Consider the following 16772-nt stretch of genomic DNA (forward strand, 5'->3'; position numbering starts at 1 on the left):
GAAACCGGGGCCCTGGGATCAGGTCCAACACCTGTCAGCCGTGTGCAGAGGACAGAGCAGATCAATAGATCATAAAACGTTGGACCTCTAAACCCAGAAGGGTGTTTCTGTTTGCTCATTGAAAACCATGCTCGACACTGACCCAGTCTCTGCTTGGGATGAACCCATCTCATATAACTAAGGCTACCCTCTCCAAATTCATTTCGATTTTTGGAACTCTTATAAAAAATAAAAATGTAACCTGTATTACTATTCTCACCATGCCAAGTTCCCAGAACGCCAAGTTCATTCCAATCCACACTGACCCATGGTGTTGAGGTTGGATTAGAAACCCTTCTCTTTCCAAGGGATCAGAACAACAAAGATGTGATCCCTAGTCACTAGTGGAGCCACTACGAAGAGGAGCTAACGCAACATCTTCTCTGGCTTGTTTAAAAGACTATGGGGACTGTGAGCGTGTCGTGCCGTAAATTGGTTAGTAAAATGGGTAAATCCAATCAATGGAGGCTCCATAAAGTGCCTGACACAGGCAGTGATGCGTGGCTCAGGGAGAGAGAAAAGAGACGGGGAGCGTCAGTGACTGTGCCTCGCCGCTGTCCTTCACGAATCACTGGCCATGCTACTACTGCTCCAGGATGTGGATGCTTCTCTGTGTGCTTGGATAGACAACTCTCCCTCTCTGACTCTCACAGAGCAACCCCCCTTCCTTCTAAAAAACCTAGTCTTTACTCACAGCTCTCTCACTTCTTCGCTTCTGTTGTCATTCATTAAACTCGTACGCAACAGGTACCAAGTGAGGGTCACATACGGACCTGGGACCGCCAACACAGTAAGTATTCAGGGTTTATCCAGAAATCCACAACTGTGCACAGAGACACTGGTCTGCTGCCTCTACTCTGTTGGATAGAGCTATTTGTCAGAGAGAGCTGCAACAAGGGCGACAAGGGCAACGGCAGCTCCCCAGCAGGACTTGCCCACTGAGGTGGAGTATGAAATGGACTGTCAGTGTATTCTGCTTGTGTACATCTGGGCCTGTGTATTAGTATGTGTTCTTTGTGTGTACAGATGTAGGATCTTAAATTTGATCGAGTTTGCTACAGCAGGAAAATAATCTTATAGCAACAGAAAATGTGAATTATATTTAATGTTTTTTTTTTTTCTTCTCCCCAATTTCGTGGTATCCAATTGGTAGTTACAATCTTGTCCCATCGCTGCAACTCCCGTACGGACTCGGGAGAGGCGAAGGTCGAGAGTCGTGCGTCCTCCGAAACACAACCCAGCCAAGCCACACTGCTTCTTGACACAATGCCCACTTAACCCGTAAGCCAGCCACACCAATGTGTCAGAGGAAACACCGTACACCTGGTGACCGTGCCAGCGTGCATTGTGCCTGGCCCACCACAGGAGTCGCTAGAGCATGATGGGACAAGAACATCCCTGCCGGCCAAACCCTCCCCTAACCCGGACGACGCTGGGCCACCCCATGGGTCTCCCGGTCGCAGCCAGCCTGGCTCGAACCAGGATCTCTAGTGGCACAGAGACCACTGCGCCACTCGGGAGTTGCCTTAAATTGACATTTTTGAAGGGGTTGATACATTTTCTGTTTGGGAAAATCAAGTCTGACATTTCTAAGTGGAAATTACAAACTTTATAAGCCTTTTTAAAACCCAAATGCAATATACGTTTGCAGGCCCCCGTATGAGGCCTTTTGCCTTTTGGTAGGCCGTCATTGTAAATAAGAATTTGTTCTTAACCGACTTGCCTAGTTAAATAAAGGTTAAATAAATAAAAAACATTTCCTGCTGTGCAGGAAAGATCTCAGCAACAAAATAGTGAACAAATTAAGATCCTCCATCTGTAAAGTGACTGTAGAGAGTGTTGTGCCAGTCTAGTGATGTTATGTGATAGTCTAGAGAATGAAGTGTGGGACATACAAAACTCACAGGGTCGGGCTAAGAGAGCAGCTTTAGAGGAGAATAAATATAAACATTAAAGACCTGTTAAAAAAATGTAATTTTCTTTTTGTGGATTCATCTGATGGATAATGTGCTTATTTAATGCCAGGGCTTAGTTCAAGAGCTTCATATAGCCTATAGTAGAGATAAGGGATTATATGCAGACTTTTGTTCATCCAATGCACATTACGACATCTTCATGAGGGCTTTACATGATCGTCATTTGGCGAGAAGGCTTTGGGGTTTGTTCCTTTAATGTCTGTGCATGTGAGAGACCATGGAGCAGAATGAGAACTTAGCTAGCTCAGTTGCTGGCTGTCGCCATGAGTTAGGTGGGATTTCTTGTTGTGTTAGGATTTATGTCACCCTGCTATCATGCAGTAATGTTTTAAGAGGTGGCATGTTGCTACTTTGCCGCCAGGCCGGTGCATGGGCTGTAGACTTATCAGACAGATGGGTTGATAAGGGACTGAGTGTCCGGTTCAACGTTCCGCTTCATTGAGCAGGACACCAGCATGGCTCAGAGGAAATAACATCATGCGCACGCACAAACACACGCGCACGAGGCCAGATGTCTGAGCCATCTCTGACATCCTAATGAGAGCTGTGGGAGATGCCCTCTCTCTGTTCTTGGCTGCATCAGTTTGACCTGAAATCTGACAGCACCATCATTCAGGGCTGCATGGTGCTGTTGGTGTGCTCTGAATGAGACTCTGTTCCAGGACTGTAGAGTGGCGCTAACAGAACGGCAGGGTACTGTAGTGTACATGCATGAGAGCCTGTAGCTGATCTGGTTTGACAACTGCCATCCCAGGCCCAACTACTGTCAAAGCATGTTCAAATCCTCCACCAGTCCAGTCCTTCTAGATCCTACCCTGGAGATGCTGTCTGACAGCTCCAACATTTAACCGCCTCCGTATCATCATCGTCATAAAAAGAGATAAAAACCATAGGGAACCATGGAAACCAAGCCAACGTCACAAGAAAAGAAGAGCCACTCCAAGCTGTCGGATGACGTCACACACGGAGCAGGGGGAAGCCACGTCATGTCACCACGCCACGCCAGCGGCTACAAATACAATCAATTAGCAGCCCTACACTGACAGCTGAGCAGCCCTACACTGACAGCTGAGCAGCCCTACACTGACAGCTGAGCAACCCTACACTGACAGCTGAGCAGCCTGTGATGCTGCTTTCTTTTTCCTCAGGCCTAATCTGGGCTGGTGTTGACCCTAGGCTTCACATCTGCCAGACAGGCAGTGACACACATTTACATTGACATTTGTCATTTAGCAGGCTCTCTTATCAAGAGCGACTTACAGGAGCAAATCAGGGTTAAGTGCCTTGCTCAAGGGCACATCGGCAGATTTTTTCACCTAGTTTGCTCGGGGATTTGTAACAGCAACCTTTTCTTTCACTGGCCCAATGCTCTTAACTTCTGGGCTACCTGCCGCCACACACAAACATAAAGCGTGCGTGCGCACACACAGTCTTTCTACCCGCTGCCGTTTGTATTTTACTATTACCTGTCTTCAGGATGACCACCTGCTCATAGTTGAGTAATCCACGAAGGAAGTGTGTGTGTATGATGTCAATCTCCTCCCAGACAGTTTTGAAGTTTAGTTATCTGTTATGTTGGACTGATCTAATGGTAAGTCATAGTCATACCAAGCCTGGTGCTCTGACATCATTCAACTACCTTTGTTTGAGGCTTATTTGAAGAACGAGCTTTAGCTGTCAATCATCTGCAGGCTGCAGACATGAAATGAAATATTCCATCTGTACTCCCAGAGATGCATTATATATGAGGGTGGTGGAGTAGTCAGGAGACCTTTAAGACCAAAGTCAACGGATGACTACTGGACATGGGAGAAAAGTTTCCTTCTGCAAAATGGTAACCCTCGAAGTACTTTCAAAGTTGTGTCAGATTGACAGCTATTGTAAAACCGGAGAGAGGAAACACAGTAATCTATATAATTTTTCTACCTTATCCTTGTTTTCCGAATCTTCTTCTCACATTTGATATGTGACTGTTTGAGCCTTTTACATGTGTGCCTCCTTTGTGAGTTTAATTCTGTATACTTTAATTCAACACTCAATATTACACACCAAATGCAGAAACAACCAATAAACCAGCAGAAAAACCTCCAGAAATATGGACTCATGTCTTCAAATTGCAAAAGACAGCGGAGAGCAATGTCTCTAAGAAAGCTCCCTTATCTGTTGAGCTGAATTGAAATGTAAGTGAGGGTGGTTACTTCCTGACTGACAGCTTGGCAAAGGCAGCGAGAGAAAGGGAAAGGAGGATGTGTACTGGACTGAACAAAGCCTGCAGATGTTCCTCAATGCAGCGAATCTGCATCCTAACTAGAGAGGAGGAGAACGTAATCAGCTCACATAGTTCTGTCTGTCACTCACACCCACGCACAGATATAGACCTGCATGTAGACACACACACGCACACGCGCGCCCACACGCACGCGCGCACACACGCACACAAAATCTCTGTAACCCTTTTCTAACATTTCGACTTTGAATCTCTCAATATCTCCTTTTTATTAATCCTCAGGTAGATCATGGGGATATGACTGCTGAACTAGGCTAGTTCACTGAAGTAAACACTTGTGACATTGTAGGACCGGTGTTACACTACCTAATTCTTCAGTAAAAACAGAGTGATAACACATCGTTGACTTTCTGAGATAGACGGTTCCTGTTCTCCCCTAACGGCTGGGTATCATCTTCCCTGGGTCCCGGTGTGACGCTCAGAGACCTGATAAATCTGCGCTACCTGATTAACTCTCCTAATTGAAGGGCCAGTTTGAGTTAACACTGGCTTCAAAGAGACAATAGTTAGAGCCAATTTTATAGGCCGGGGTCATCAACCTTTTCTTGCCCAGGGATCCCCTCCCAGGCAAACCGGCAACCCAGGGACCCCCATCATGCATTTGCCCAAAATCACCTGGTGAATGATAATTGCAAAAGGTGAAGTAATCAACATATTAAAATAAATAGATTTAGTAGATAGTTTTTCATTATTTTGACCTACCGACATTATACATCGGAAGAGCAGCTAAGAGCAGCAATTTAGCTGGTTACACAAAGGTTAGCAAAACATGTACAGTACCAGTCAAAAGTTTGGACACAGCTAATCATCCCAGGGTTTTTCTTTATTTGACTATTTTCTACATTGTAGAATAATACTGAACACATCAAAACTAAGAAATAACACAACATGGAATCATGTACAAACCCCCAAAAGTGTTAAACAAATCAAAACATATTTGAAAGTAGTCACCCTTTGCCTTGTTGACAGCTTTGCACACTCTTGGCATTCGCTCAACCAGCTTCATGAGGAATGGTTTTCCAACAGTATTGAAAGAGTTCCCACATATGCTGAGCACATGTTGGTTGCTTTCCCTTCACTCTGCAGTCCAACTCATCCCAAACAATCTCAATTGGGTTGAGGTGGGGTGATTGTGGAGGCCTGATCATCTGATGCAGCACTCCATCACTCTCCTTCTTGGTCAAATAGCCCTTAGACAGCCTGGAGGTGTGTTGGGTCATTATCTTGTTGAAAAACAAATTATTGTCCAACTAAGCGCAAACCAGACGGGATGGCGTATCGCTGCAGAATGATGTGGTAGCAATGCTGGTTAAGAAGTGTGCCTTGAATTCTAAATAAATCCGACAGTGTCACCAGCAAAGCACCCCCACACCATATCACCTCCTCCTCCATGCTTCATGGTGGAAACCACACATGCGGAGAGCATCCATTCACCTACTCTGCGTCTCACAAAGACGCAGCAGTTGGAACCAAAAATCTCTAATATGGACTCATGAGACCAAAGGACAGATTTCCACCGGTCTAATGTCCATTGCTCCTCCGAATTTACTGAACTTCATGTCTTAAAGTAATGATGGACTGTCATTTCTCTTCGCTTATTTGAGCTGTTCTTGCCATAATATGGACTTGGTCTTTTACCAAATAGGGCTATCTTCTGTATACCACCCCTACCTTGTCACAACACAACTGACTGGCCCAAACGCATTAATGGGCTAGGTGGGATGCTTGCAACCAGTGTAATCCCGTGGCGCGATATTCAAATACCTCAAAAATGCAAAAACGTCAATTTTTCAAACATATGACTATTTTACACCATTTTTAAAGACAAGACTCTCGTTAATCTAACCACACTGTCCGATTTCAAAAAGGCTTTACAACGAAAGCAAAACATTAGATTATGTCAGCAGAGTACCCAGCCAGAAATAATCAGACACCCATTTTTCAAGCTAGCATATAATGTCACATAAACCCAAACCACAGCTAAATGCAGCACTAACCTTTGATGATCTTCATCAGATGACAACCCTAGGACATTATGTTATACAATACATGCATGTTTTGTTCAATCAAGTTCATATTTATATCAAAAACCAGCTTTTTACATTAGCAAGTGACTAGCATGTGACTAGCATTCCGACCGAACACTGCCGGTGTAACAGGTTTTAAGGAAAGAAATTCCACAAATGAACACTTTTTTGGTTACTACATGATTCCTTATGTTATTTCATAGTTTTGACATCTTCACTATTTTTCTAGAATATAGAAAATAGTAAAAATAAAGAAAAACCCGGGAATGTCCAAATTTTTGGCTGGTACTGTATGTCCATGTCAAGAAAGCTTACCAGCAGCCAGCGGCACTGGTAGCCTACTCACCGGTCCTTTTTCAAAGCCTATGTCAGATAGTCCAATGAGTGTAATTTGAGAAATAAAGAGAAATAAAGTTGACATCATTAGAAATATTATCCTCTTCTTTACCGTAGGAATAGTAGTTAATTCTGTTGTTGCTAGCGAAATTCATAAAAACATTGAAATAAAATAAAAATAGGGCCTACCGAGTGGTGCAGCGGTCTAAGGCCTTGCATCGCAGTGCTAGAGGCATCACTACAGACCCAGGTTCGATCCCGAGTTTTATCACAACCGGCCGTGACCAGGAGTCCCATAGGGCTAGACACAACTGTTTCCCAAACTCGGTCCTGCCCTGGGTGTACAGTGCATTCTGAAAGTATTCTTTCCCTTTTTCCACATTTTGTTACATAAGACATATTCTTAAAAATACATAAATCCACAATCACAATAATGTTTGCAAATTTATAAAAAATAAAAAACAGAAATACCTTACTTAAATAAGTATTCAGACCTTTTGCTATGAGACCTGAAATTGAGCTCAGGTGCATCATGTTCTCATTAATCATCCTTGAGATGTTTCTACAACTTGGAGTCCACCTGTGGTAAATTCAATTGATTGGACATGATTTGGAAAGGCACACAACCGTCTATATAATGGTCCCACAGTTGACAGTGCATGTCAGAGCCAAAACCAAGCCATGAGGTCGAAGGAATTGTCCGTAGAGCTCCGAGACAGGACTGTGTCGAGGCACAGATCTGGGGAAGGGTACCAAAACATTTCTGCAGCATTGAAGGTCACCAAGAACACAGTGGCCTCCATCATTCTTAAATGGAAGAAGTTTTTTACCAACAAGACTCTTCGTAGAGTTGGCCGCCCGGCCAAACTGACCAATCGAGGGAGAAGGGCCTTGGTCAGGGATGTGACCAAGAATCCGATGGTCACTCTGACAGAGCTCCAGAGTTCCTCTGTGGAGATGGGAGAACCTTCCAGAAGGACAACCATCTCTGCAGCACTCCACCAATCAGGCCTTTACAGTAGAGTGGCCAGATGGAAGTCACTCCTCAGTAAAAGGCACATGATAGCCCGCTTGGAGTTTGCCAAAAGGTACCTAAAGGACTCTCAGACCATGAGAAACAAGATTCTCTGCTCTGATGAAACCAAGGTTGAACTTTTTGGCTTGAATGCCAAGCACCACGTTTGGAGGAAACTTGCCACCATCCCTACGGTGAAGCATGGTGGTGGCAGCAGCGTCATGCTGTGGGGATGTTTTTCAGCTGCAGGGACTGGGATACTAGTCAGGGTCGAGGGAAAGATGAATGGAGCAAAGTACAGAGAGATCCTTGACAAAAATCTGCTTCATAGAGCTCAGGACCTCAGACTGGGGGAAAGCTTCACCTTCCAACAGGACAACGACCCTAAGCACACAGCCAAGACAACGCAGGAGTGGCTTCGGGACAAGTCGCTGAATGTCCTTGAGTGGCCCAGCCAGAGGCCGGACTTGAACCCGATCGAACATCTCTGGAGAGACCTGAAAATAGCTGTGCAACGATGTCCCTGTCCAACCTGACAGAGCTTGAGAGGATCTGCATAGAAGAATGTGAGAAACTCCCCAAATACAGGTGTGCCAAGCTTGTAGCGTCATACCCAAGAAGACTCAAGGCAGTAATCGCTGCCAAAGGTGCTTCAACAAAGTACTGAGTAAAGGGTCTGAATAGTTATGTAAATGTAATATTTCAGCTTTTTATTTTTTATAGATTTGCAAACATTTCTAAAAAACTGTTTTTGCTTTGTCATTAGGGGCGGCTGGCAGCCAAGTGGTTAGAGCGTTGGACTAGTAACCGAAAGGTTGCTAGATCGAATCCCCGAGCTGAAAAGGTAAAAATCTGTCGCTCTGCCCCTGAACATGGCAATTAACCCACTGTTCCTAGGCCGTCATTGTAAATAAGAATTTGTTCTTAACTGACTTGCCGTATTAAATAAAGGTTAAATAAAATAACAATGGGGTATTGCATGTAGATTGATGGGGGGAAAAAAACAATTCAATCCATTTTAGAATAAGGTTGTAATGTAACAAAATGTGGAAAAAGTCAATGGGTCTGAATACTTTCCGAATGCACTGTACGTTTTGGTTTTTGCCCTAGCACAACACAGCTGATTCAAATAACCAATACTTGATGATGAGTTTGTTACTGAATCAGCTGTGTAGTGCTAGGGCTAAAACCAAAATGTGCACCCAGGGTGGGCCTCCGGATGGGGTTTTTGGCGATTCCAAACGTCCTTCCTCCCAATGAAATATTTTTGGTATCTCAGATTGTTCTGGCAATTCTCACATAGAAACGTCATTGGGAGGAAGGACGTTTGATGTGCTTTTTACATTTGTATCACAAACCATTTGTGAGAAGAAAAAAAAAACATGAAAGTGGCCATTTTTAGACATGTACATGCCTCCTGTAAGACCCTATGATCTGTGAACTGTACATGATACAGACAACATCTTGGTGTCATTATACTCCTCATAATATGGGGTATGTGTAGATTCTGAAATACACATTTTCACATTACTTTATTCAACATTAAAACAATGAATATTGATATCTCAAAAGTACTTACCCCAAAAATGTTTTCCGCCTACGCTGGCGTGCAATCGGCCATACAAGGCAATAAATACCCTCTCAGCAAAGAGCTTACTTCTGCAATGAGACTGACACTGAAGAGTGAAATCACACAGGAAACAACTGGAGATTGTAGACAGACCCTCGGAGTAATAGAAAGCCTGAACATCAAATACCCACTTCACCACTCAGCACAGCAGTGTTTCACAGAGGGAAGAAGCATTTTAGCTGTCATCAGCACCCTGTAGCTGTGGACATAAAGAGGGACATTATCAAACAAAACAAACATGTATTGTCTAACATGGAGTCCTGGGAGTGCCACCAGATGAAGATCAAAGGTTTGTGATTACTTTTAATGCTATTTCTGACTTTTGTGACACCTCTCCTTCTTTGGAAAATGGCTGTATGGTTTTTTGTGGCTAGGCGCTGACCTAACATAATAGCATGGTGTGCTTTCACCGTAAAGCCTTTTTGAAATCGGACACAGCGGTTGGATTAACAAGAAGTGTATCTTTAATCGTATGTATAACACTTGTATCTTATCTCACAATTAAAAATTCCTCAAACATACAAGTATTATACACCATTTTAAAGATAAACTTCTCGTTAATCCAACCACAGTGTCCAATTTCAAAAAGGCTTTACGGTGAAAGCACACCATGTGATTATGTTAGGTCAGCGCCTAGCCACAGAAAATCATACAGCCATTTTCCAAAGAAGGAGAGGTGTCATTTTAAATTGGCGTGTTATGTTCAGAAATGCATTGTCTCAAACAAATATCCGGTGAAAATGCAGAGAGCCTCATCAAATTACAGAAATACTCATCATAAACATTGATATAAGATACAAGTGTTATACATACGATTCACGATACACTTCTTGTTAATCCAACCGCTGTGTCCGATTTCAAAAAGGCTTTACGGCGAAAGCAAACCATGTGATTATGTTAGGTCAGCACCTAGCCACAAAAACCATACAGCCATTTTCCAACCAAGGAGAGGTGTCACAAAAGTCAGAAATAGCATTCAAATTAATCACTTGCCTTTGATGATCTTCATCTGATGGCACTCCCAGGTCTCCATGTTAGACAATAAATGTTTGTTTTGTTCGATAAAGTTCATCTTTATATCCAAATACCTCCTTTTTGTTTGCGCGTTTAGTCCAGTAATCCAAATGCAAAGCGCAGGCAAAAAAGTTCCATTTGAGTTCGTAGAAACATGTCAAACGATGTTTCTAATCAATCCTTAGGGTGTTTTTATCATAAATATTCAATAATGTTTCAACCGGACAATACTGTTTTCATTAGAAAGGGAACGGAGCTCGCGCTCACAGCCATGCGCGTGACTAAACTAAAGGCTTTCACCTGGGCCATCTGCTTAGAGTGCTCTTATTCGCTCCCCTTTCACAATAGAAGCCTGAAACAACTTCTAAAGACTGTTGACATCTAGTGGAAGCCTTAGGAAGTGTAATCTGACCCCACAGACACTGGATATTCGATAGGCATTCACTTGACAACTACAAACCTCAGACTTCCCACTTCCTGGTTGGATTTTTCTCAGGTTTTCGCCTGCCATATGAGTTCTGTTATACTCACAGACATTATTTTTAACAGTTTTGGAAACTTTAGAGTGTTTTCTATCCAAATCTACTAATTATATGCATATTCTAGCTTCTGGGCCTGAGTAACAGGCAGTTTACTCTGGGCACGCTTTTCATCCAAACTTCCCAATGCTGCCCCCTATCCCTAAAGAGTAAAGACGTCTCAGATCCACTCTCATTAGCAAGAGTAAACAGATAGGAGATCAGGTAACAGGTTTTAGACAGATGTGTAACTCTTCGACTGTGTGTGCGTCTATGTGAGCTAAAGGGCTCAGCACTGGGCCTGTTATATCAGACACAGAGCCCCGTCCACTATAATGCGGGTGTGAGTCCTGACCGGGGACCTGCCGTGCCAAAGCACTCTCAGGCTCCTCACTAATTGGCCACTGTGGACCCTCTGAGAGGCCAGACTGACAGGGTGCCTGTTGCCCGACCTCGCTCTCCTCCTCCTTCTCCATCCACCAGCCAGCCCAGCCTGTCAGGAGAGGACACCCATCCCAGGGGAGGGTTTAACAGCCCAGACAGTAGTTCACCACCCCCCCCCCCCCCCCCCCCCCGTTTGAGGAAGAGAACTCACTGGTCATTGAAACTCAGCAAGACCAACTACTTCTGTCAATGAATGTGTGTGTGTGAGAGAAAGAGGGGGAAACAGAAAGAGAGAGACACAGAGAAGGAGGGTGTAGTTTTAGAGGGAGCTGGGTGATCCATAGAGGCTGAAAATGACAGAAAGACAGCGAGAAGATGTTACACCCTCAGGCACTCACAAAAACAGCTTCTGATAAAGAGGCACTTCTCAGTATTGTAATTATCGTGTGTGTGTGTGTGTGTGTGTGTGTGTCTCTCTCTCTTTTGTCCTCCCTACTCCCATTACTCCTGACAAACACTACTGAAACAAAAGCAAAGTGATGAGGAGGCTTCAGTTCCTTCCTGTCTGTCCATCCCTCCCCCTAAGGCTGCTTGAGAGAGAAAGAGAGAGAAAGAAAGAAAGAGAGACACAGATATAATGTGAGTGACTGAGACAGAGAAGACAAGCCCTTAGAATGACATACTATTCAGTCCTTGCCCATTCCACCGTAACATATTCAGTGCCCATCCACCTAGTGCCTTCTCCTACCCTGGCCAACCTCCAGCCTCCTCCTGGTCCTCTCCCTGCTACTCCCTGAGCACTGTGCCCTCTGATCTCCAGCCTGTGATTATTCATCTAAAAGGACACCGACTCATTTAAATACACCACTAACCACATACAGATTCTTTGTTTGAGAGCATGCCGTTTTCTGAGTATGCCTAAATCCTGAAATCTACAGTAGAGAAATACGATTACAAAACGTGAAAGGGTCATGCTAGTGTTGTTGGGATGAGAGATGTGCACAAACATGATCTCTCCGACATATGCCGCAAAACCACCTTTCAGTCGACCAAAGGGCATTATCTGTCAGAGTCATAGACCGCATATGATGGTCAGAGTGCTGGTCTACTGAGAAGAGACCAGCCCTGTCATTCGACCAGGTCAGGGACACAACATTACCATGTCAACATACGCGCAACCTCTTTCAAGGAAAGCAAGTGTCTATGTCAAGGTCAACATTACATAACCACCTCTTTCCGTGAACTTAAACCAAATCAACATTCATAACCTCTCCCCCACTGGCTCAGACAGACAACCCTCCTCTCTTTTCAAGGTCAGTTCAGGAGAACCTACGGTGCTGTCAGTGTCACAATAACACACTTCTGTTCACAGGACTCAGGGATTATAGGTCCATGATAATGTAAATGACATGTACAATATATCTATTTTGAAGAGGTATTAGGAGGTTGTGGATAAGCCTATCTTGCTCTCCTAGTCTTGCTACCCACGTATGTTATTTAATGGCATTGCCTAGCAACACCATGGCTTGCGGTTGACGACTCGGTCGGGGCGGATACAGATAGAACACCACAAAGAGCCACGGCTCAGTGTGTGTGTGTGGATTTAGTACTAGTGGAATGCAAGGTCAGTGTGCGTGTGGATATAGTACTAGTGGAATGGAAGGTCAGTGTGTGTGTGGATATAGTACTAGTGGAATGGAAGGTCAGTGTGCGTGTGGATATAGTACTAGTGGAATGGAAGGTCAGTGTGCGTGTGGATATAGTACTAGTGGAATGGAAGGTCAGTGTGTGTGTGCGTGTGGATATAGTACTAGTGGAGTGGAAGGTCAGTGTGCGTGTGGATATAGTACTAGTGGAATGGAAGGTCAGTGTGCGTGTGGATATAGTACTAGTGGAATGGAAGGTCAGTGTGCGTGTGGATATAGTACTAGTGGAGTGGAAGGTCAGTGTGTGTGTGGATATAGTACTAGTGGAATGGAAGGTCAGTGTGTGTGTGGATATAGTACTAGTGGAATGGAAGGTCAGTGTGCGTGTGGATATAGTACTAGTGGAGTGGAAGGTCAGTGTGCGTGTGGATATAGTACTAGTGGAATGGAAGGTCAGTGTGCGTGTGGATATAGTACTAGTGGAATGGAAGGTCAGTGTGTGTGTGGATATAGTACTAGTGGAATGGAAGGTCAGTGTGCGTGTGGATATAGTACTAGTGGAATGGAAGGTCAGTGTGCGTGTGGATATAGTACTAGTGGAATGGAAGGTCAGTGTGTGTGTGCGTGTGGATATAGTACTAGTGGAGTGGAAGGTCAGTGTGCGTGTGGATATAGTACTAGTGGAATGGAAGGTCAGTGTGCGTGTGGATATAGTACTAGTGGAATGGAAGGTCAGTGTGCGTGTGGATATAGTACTAGTGGAATGGAAGGTCAGTGTGCGTGTGGATATAGTACTAGTGGAGTGGAAGGTCAGTGTGCGTGTGGATATAGTACTAGTGGAATGGAAGGTCAGTGTGCGTGTGGATATAGTACTAGTGGAATGCAAGGTCAGTGTGCGTGTGGATATAGTACTAGTGGAGTGGAAGGTCAGTGTGCGTGTGGATATAGTACTAGTGGAATGGAAGGTCAGTGTGTGTGTGGATATAGTACTAGTGGAATGGAAGGTCAGTGTGCGTGTGGATATAGTACTAGTGGAATGCAAGGTCAGTGTGCGTGTGGATATAGTACTAGTGGAGTGGAAGGTCAGTGTGCGTGTGGATATAGTACTAGTGGAATGGAAGGTCAGTGTGGATATAGTACTAGTGGAATGGAAGGTCAGTGTGCGTGTGGATATAGTACTAGTGGAGTGGAAGGTCAGTGTGTGTGTGGATATAGTACTAGTGGAATGCAAGGTCAGTGTGCGTGTGGATATAGTACTAGTGGAATGCAAGGTCAGTGTGCGTGTGGATATAGTACTAGTGGAATGGAAGGTCAGTGTGTGTGTGCGTGTGGATATAGTACTAGTGGAATGGAAGGTCAGTGTGTGTGTGGATATAGTACTAGTGGAATGGAAGGTCAGTGTGTGTGTGGATATAGTACTAGTGGAATGGAAGGTCAGTGTGTGTGTGGATATAGTACTAGTGGAATGGAAGGTCAGTGTGTGTGTGTGTGTGGATATAGTACTAGTGGAATGGAAGGTCAGTGTGTGTGTGCGTGTGGATATAGTACTAGTGGAATGGAAGGTCAGTGTGCGTGTGGATATAGTACTAGTGGAATGGAAGGTCAGTGTGTGTGTGGATATAGTACTAGTGGAATGGAAGGTCAGTGTGTGTGTGCGTGTGGATATAGTACTAGTGGAATGGAAGGTCAGTGTGTTTGGATGTAACTGACGGGTGGATTTGGTGTTTACATGCTATAACAGTATGGGTTTGGTAAATCAGAATCACAAACAACAATTATAGATTTTTTATACTGTCTAAGTCTCCATGCACACACAAAATGAGGAGAGTCAGTAAACCAATGTGCTGTGACAAGCCAAATTAGGGTGCAGGGCAGGGCAGTCAGACAGAAGCGGGGTAGAGACATGTTGACCGGGTCACAGGAAAAGTGGAGTCTGGGTTAGTTTTACCGATAGCCCCACTGACAAGAACGGGGTATGCAACTTTGATGTGAGAGCAATTGCAAGATATACCTAATTAAAAACCAATTTAAATCGCTGATCGTGTTAGTACTTAAGCAGACTGCAAGTGTCAGGGTTTAAATGGATTATGCCTACCCTTTGTGCCAGACTGCCATTGACCTACAGTGTGGAGGAGCACCAAATGATCATGTCTGCTGTGTTAGTGTGACTTCTTTCACACATACACACACTCCACCTCCCTGAAGAGTGTACGGTCTTCCTCACTGAAACAACTCACATCTATCACATGAAATATCCTGACATCATAAAGCTGCCCTTTTAATGATGATTAGCATTCCTTAATGGATTTCGGTGGTCTGCTATCTCTTTCGCTATCCCTTCTGCCAGTGAGCGCTCCCTAGAGTTAGATAGCAATGAGGGTAAGCCATTTTCATAAGTGACCTCCTTTCCCTTTCTAGAAATACCCTCCAAGACCGCAACACACACCTGTGAAACAGTGTTAACAAGCGGGACACTTGCTTTCACTGTATGAGAGAGTGGGTGGGCAGACTGCCTGGGTAGAACCAATCATATGTAAAAATAGCTCCCTAGAAGCTCTAGAAATATCCTGACTCTTCAGAGAAAACACAGGTCTTTCATCATCTTTACTAAAACATGAACTCTACAAAGTACTCAACGCTCTCATTAGTAGGAGATTACGTCTCAAGTGTGTATAAACCGATGCCACAAAGGCTAGTATGTACTGAAAAACAGGAAGTGGCATACTTGTACGCTCTCAACCCTGTGCACAATAAAGAGGGCTGAAAAGAAATGACTATTCCTCAAAATGGCTGCCTATTTACCTGCTCCTTGATGCCACTGACAGATGCTGTCAGGGAGTAATAAGAAAGGCAGAGGACATCTGAGGAGGTGATTAAAAGAAACATGCATAACGCAAACTAACTCTGGGGCAAAATACACTAACGGTCAAAAGTTTTAGAACACCTATCATTCAAGTGTTTTTCTTAACTTTTACTATTTTCTACTTTGTAGAATAATAGTGAAGACATCAAAACTATGAAATAACACATGGAATCATGTAGAAACCAAAAAAGTGTGAAACCAATGAAAATATATTTAATTTTTGAGATTTTTCAAAGTAGCCACCCTTTGCCTTGATGACAGCTTTGCATACTTTTCGCATTCTCTCAACCAGCTTCATGAGGTAGTCACCTGGAATGTGTCATTTCTTTCCTTCTTAATGCGTTTGAGCCAATCAGTTGTGTTGTGACAAGGTAGGGGGGTATACAGAAGATAGCCCTATTTGGTAAAAGACCAAGTCCATATTATGGCAGGAACAGCTCAAATAAGCAAAGAGAAATGACAGTCCATCATTACTATAAGACATGAAGGTCAATTAATATAAAAAATGTAAAGAACTTTGAAAGTTTCTTCAAGTGCAGTCGCAAAAACCATCAAGCGGTATGATGAATCTGGCTCTTATGAGGACCGCCACAGGAATGGAAGACCCAGAGGATACGTTCATTTGAGTTACCAGCCTCAAATTGCACTCCTCTTTCTCTTCTGGTTAGAGCCAGTTTACGCTGTTCTGTGAAGGGAGTAGTACACAGCGTTGTACGAGATGTTCAGGTTCTTGGCAATTTCTCGCATGGAATAGGCTTCATTTCTCAGAACAAGAATAGACTGATGAGTTTCCAAAGAAAGTACTTTGTTTCTGGACATTTTGAGCCTGTAATTGAACCCACAATTGCTGATGCTCCAGATACTCAACTAGTCTAAAAGAAGGCCAGTTTTATTGCTTCTTTAATCAGCTAACCTAACTGAAAAAGGTTTTTCTAAATATCAATTCATCTTTTAAAATGATAATCTTGGATTAGCTAACAACGTGCCATTGGAACACAGGAGTGATGGTTGCTGATAAATGGGCCTTTGTACACCTA

At 43.8% G+C, this 16772-nt stretch overlaps 1 protein-coding gene across 1 annotated transcript in view; it reads right to left on the minus strand.

Annotated features, from left to right (window-relative positions):
• Positions 1-11444, minus strand: part of LOC145850498 (T-cell immunomodulatory protein) — a 39561-nt gene extending 28117 nt beyond the window's left edge. The window contains exons 1-2 of the mRNA XM_082969927.1: positions 11438-11444; positions 11198-11335 (exon numbers count right to left, since the gene is read on the minus strand). Of these exons, the coding sequence (XP_082826053.1) occupies positions 11198-11335; positions 11438-11444 (145 nt within the window). The remainder of the gene's footprint in view (positions 1-11197; positions 11336-11437) is intronic.
• Between the last annotated feature and the right edge of the window lie 5328 nt (positions 11445-16772).

Source organism: Salmo salar, chromosome 26 (assembly GCF_965601325.2).
Source record: "Salmo salar chromosome 26, fSalSal1, whole genome shotgun sequence".
Classification (NCBI taxonomy): domain Eukaryota; kingdom Metazoa; phylum Chordata; class Actinopteri; order Salmoniformes; family Salmonidae; genus Salmo; species Salmo salar.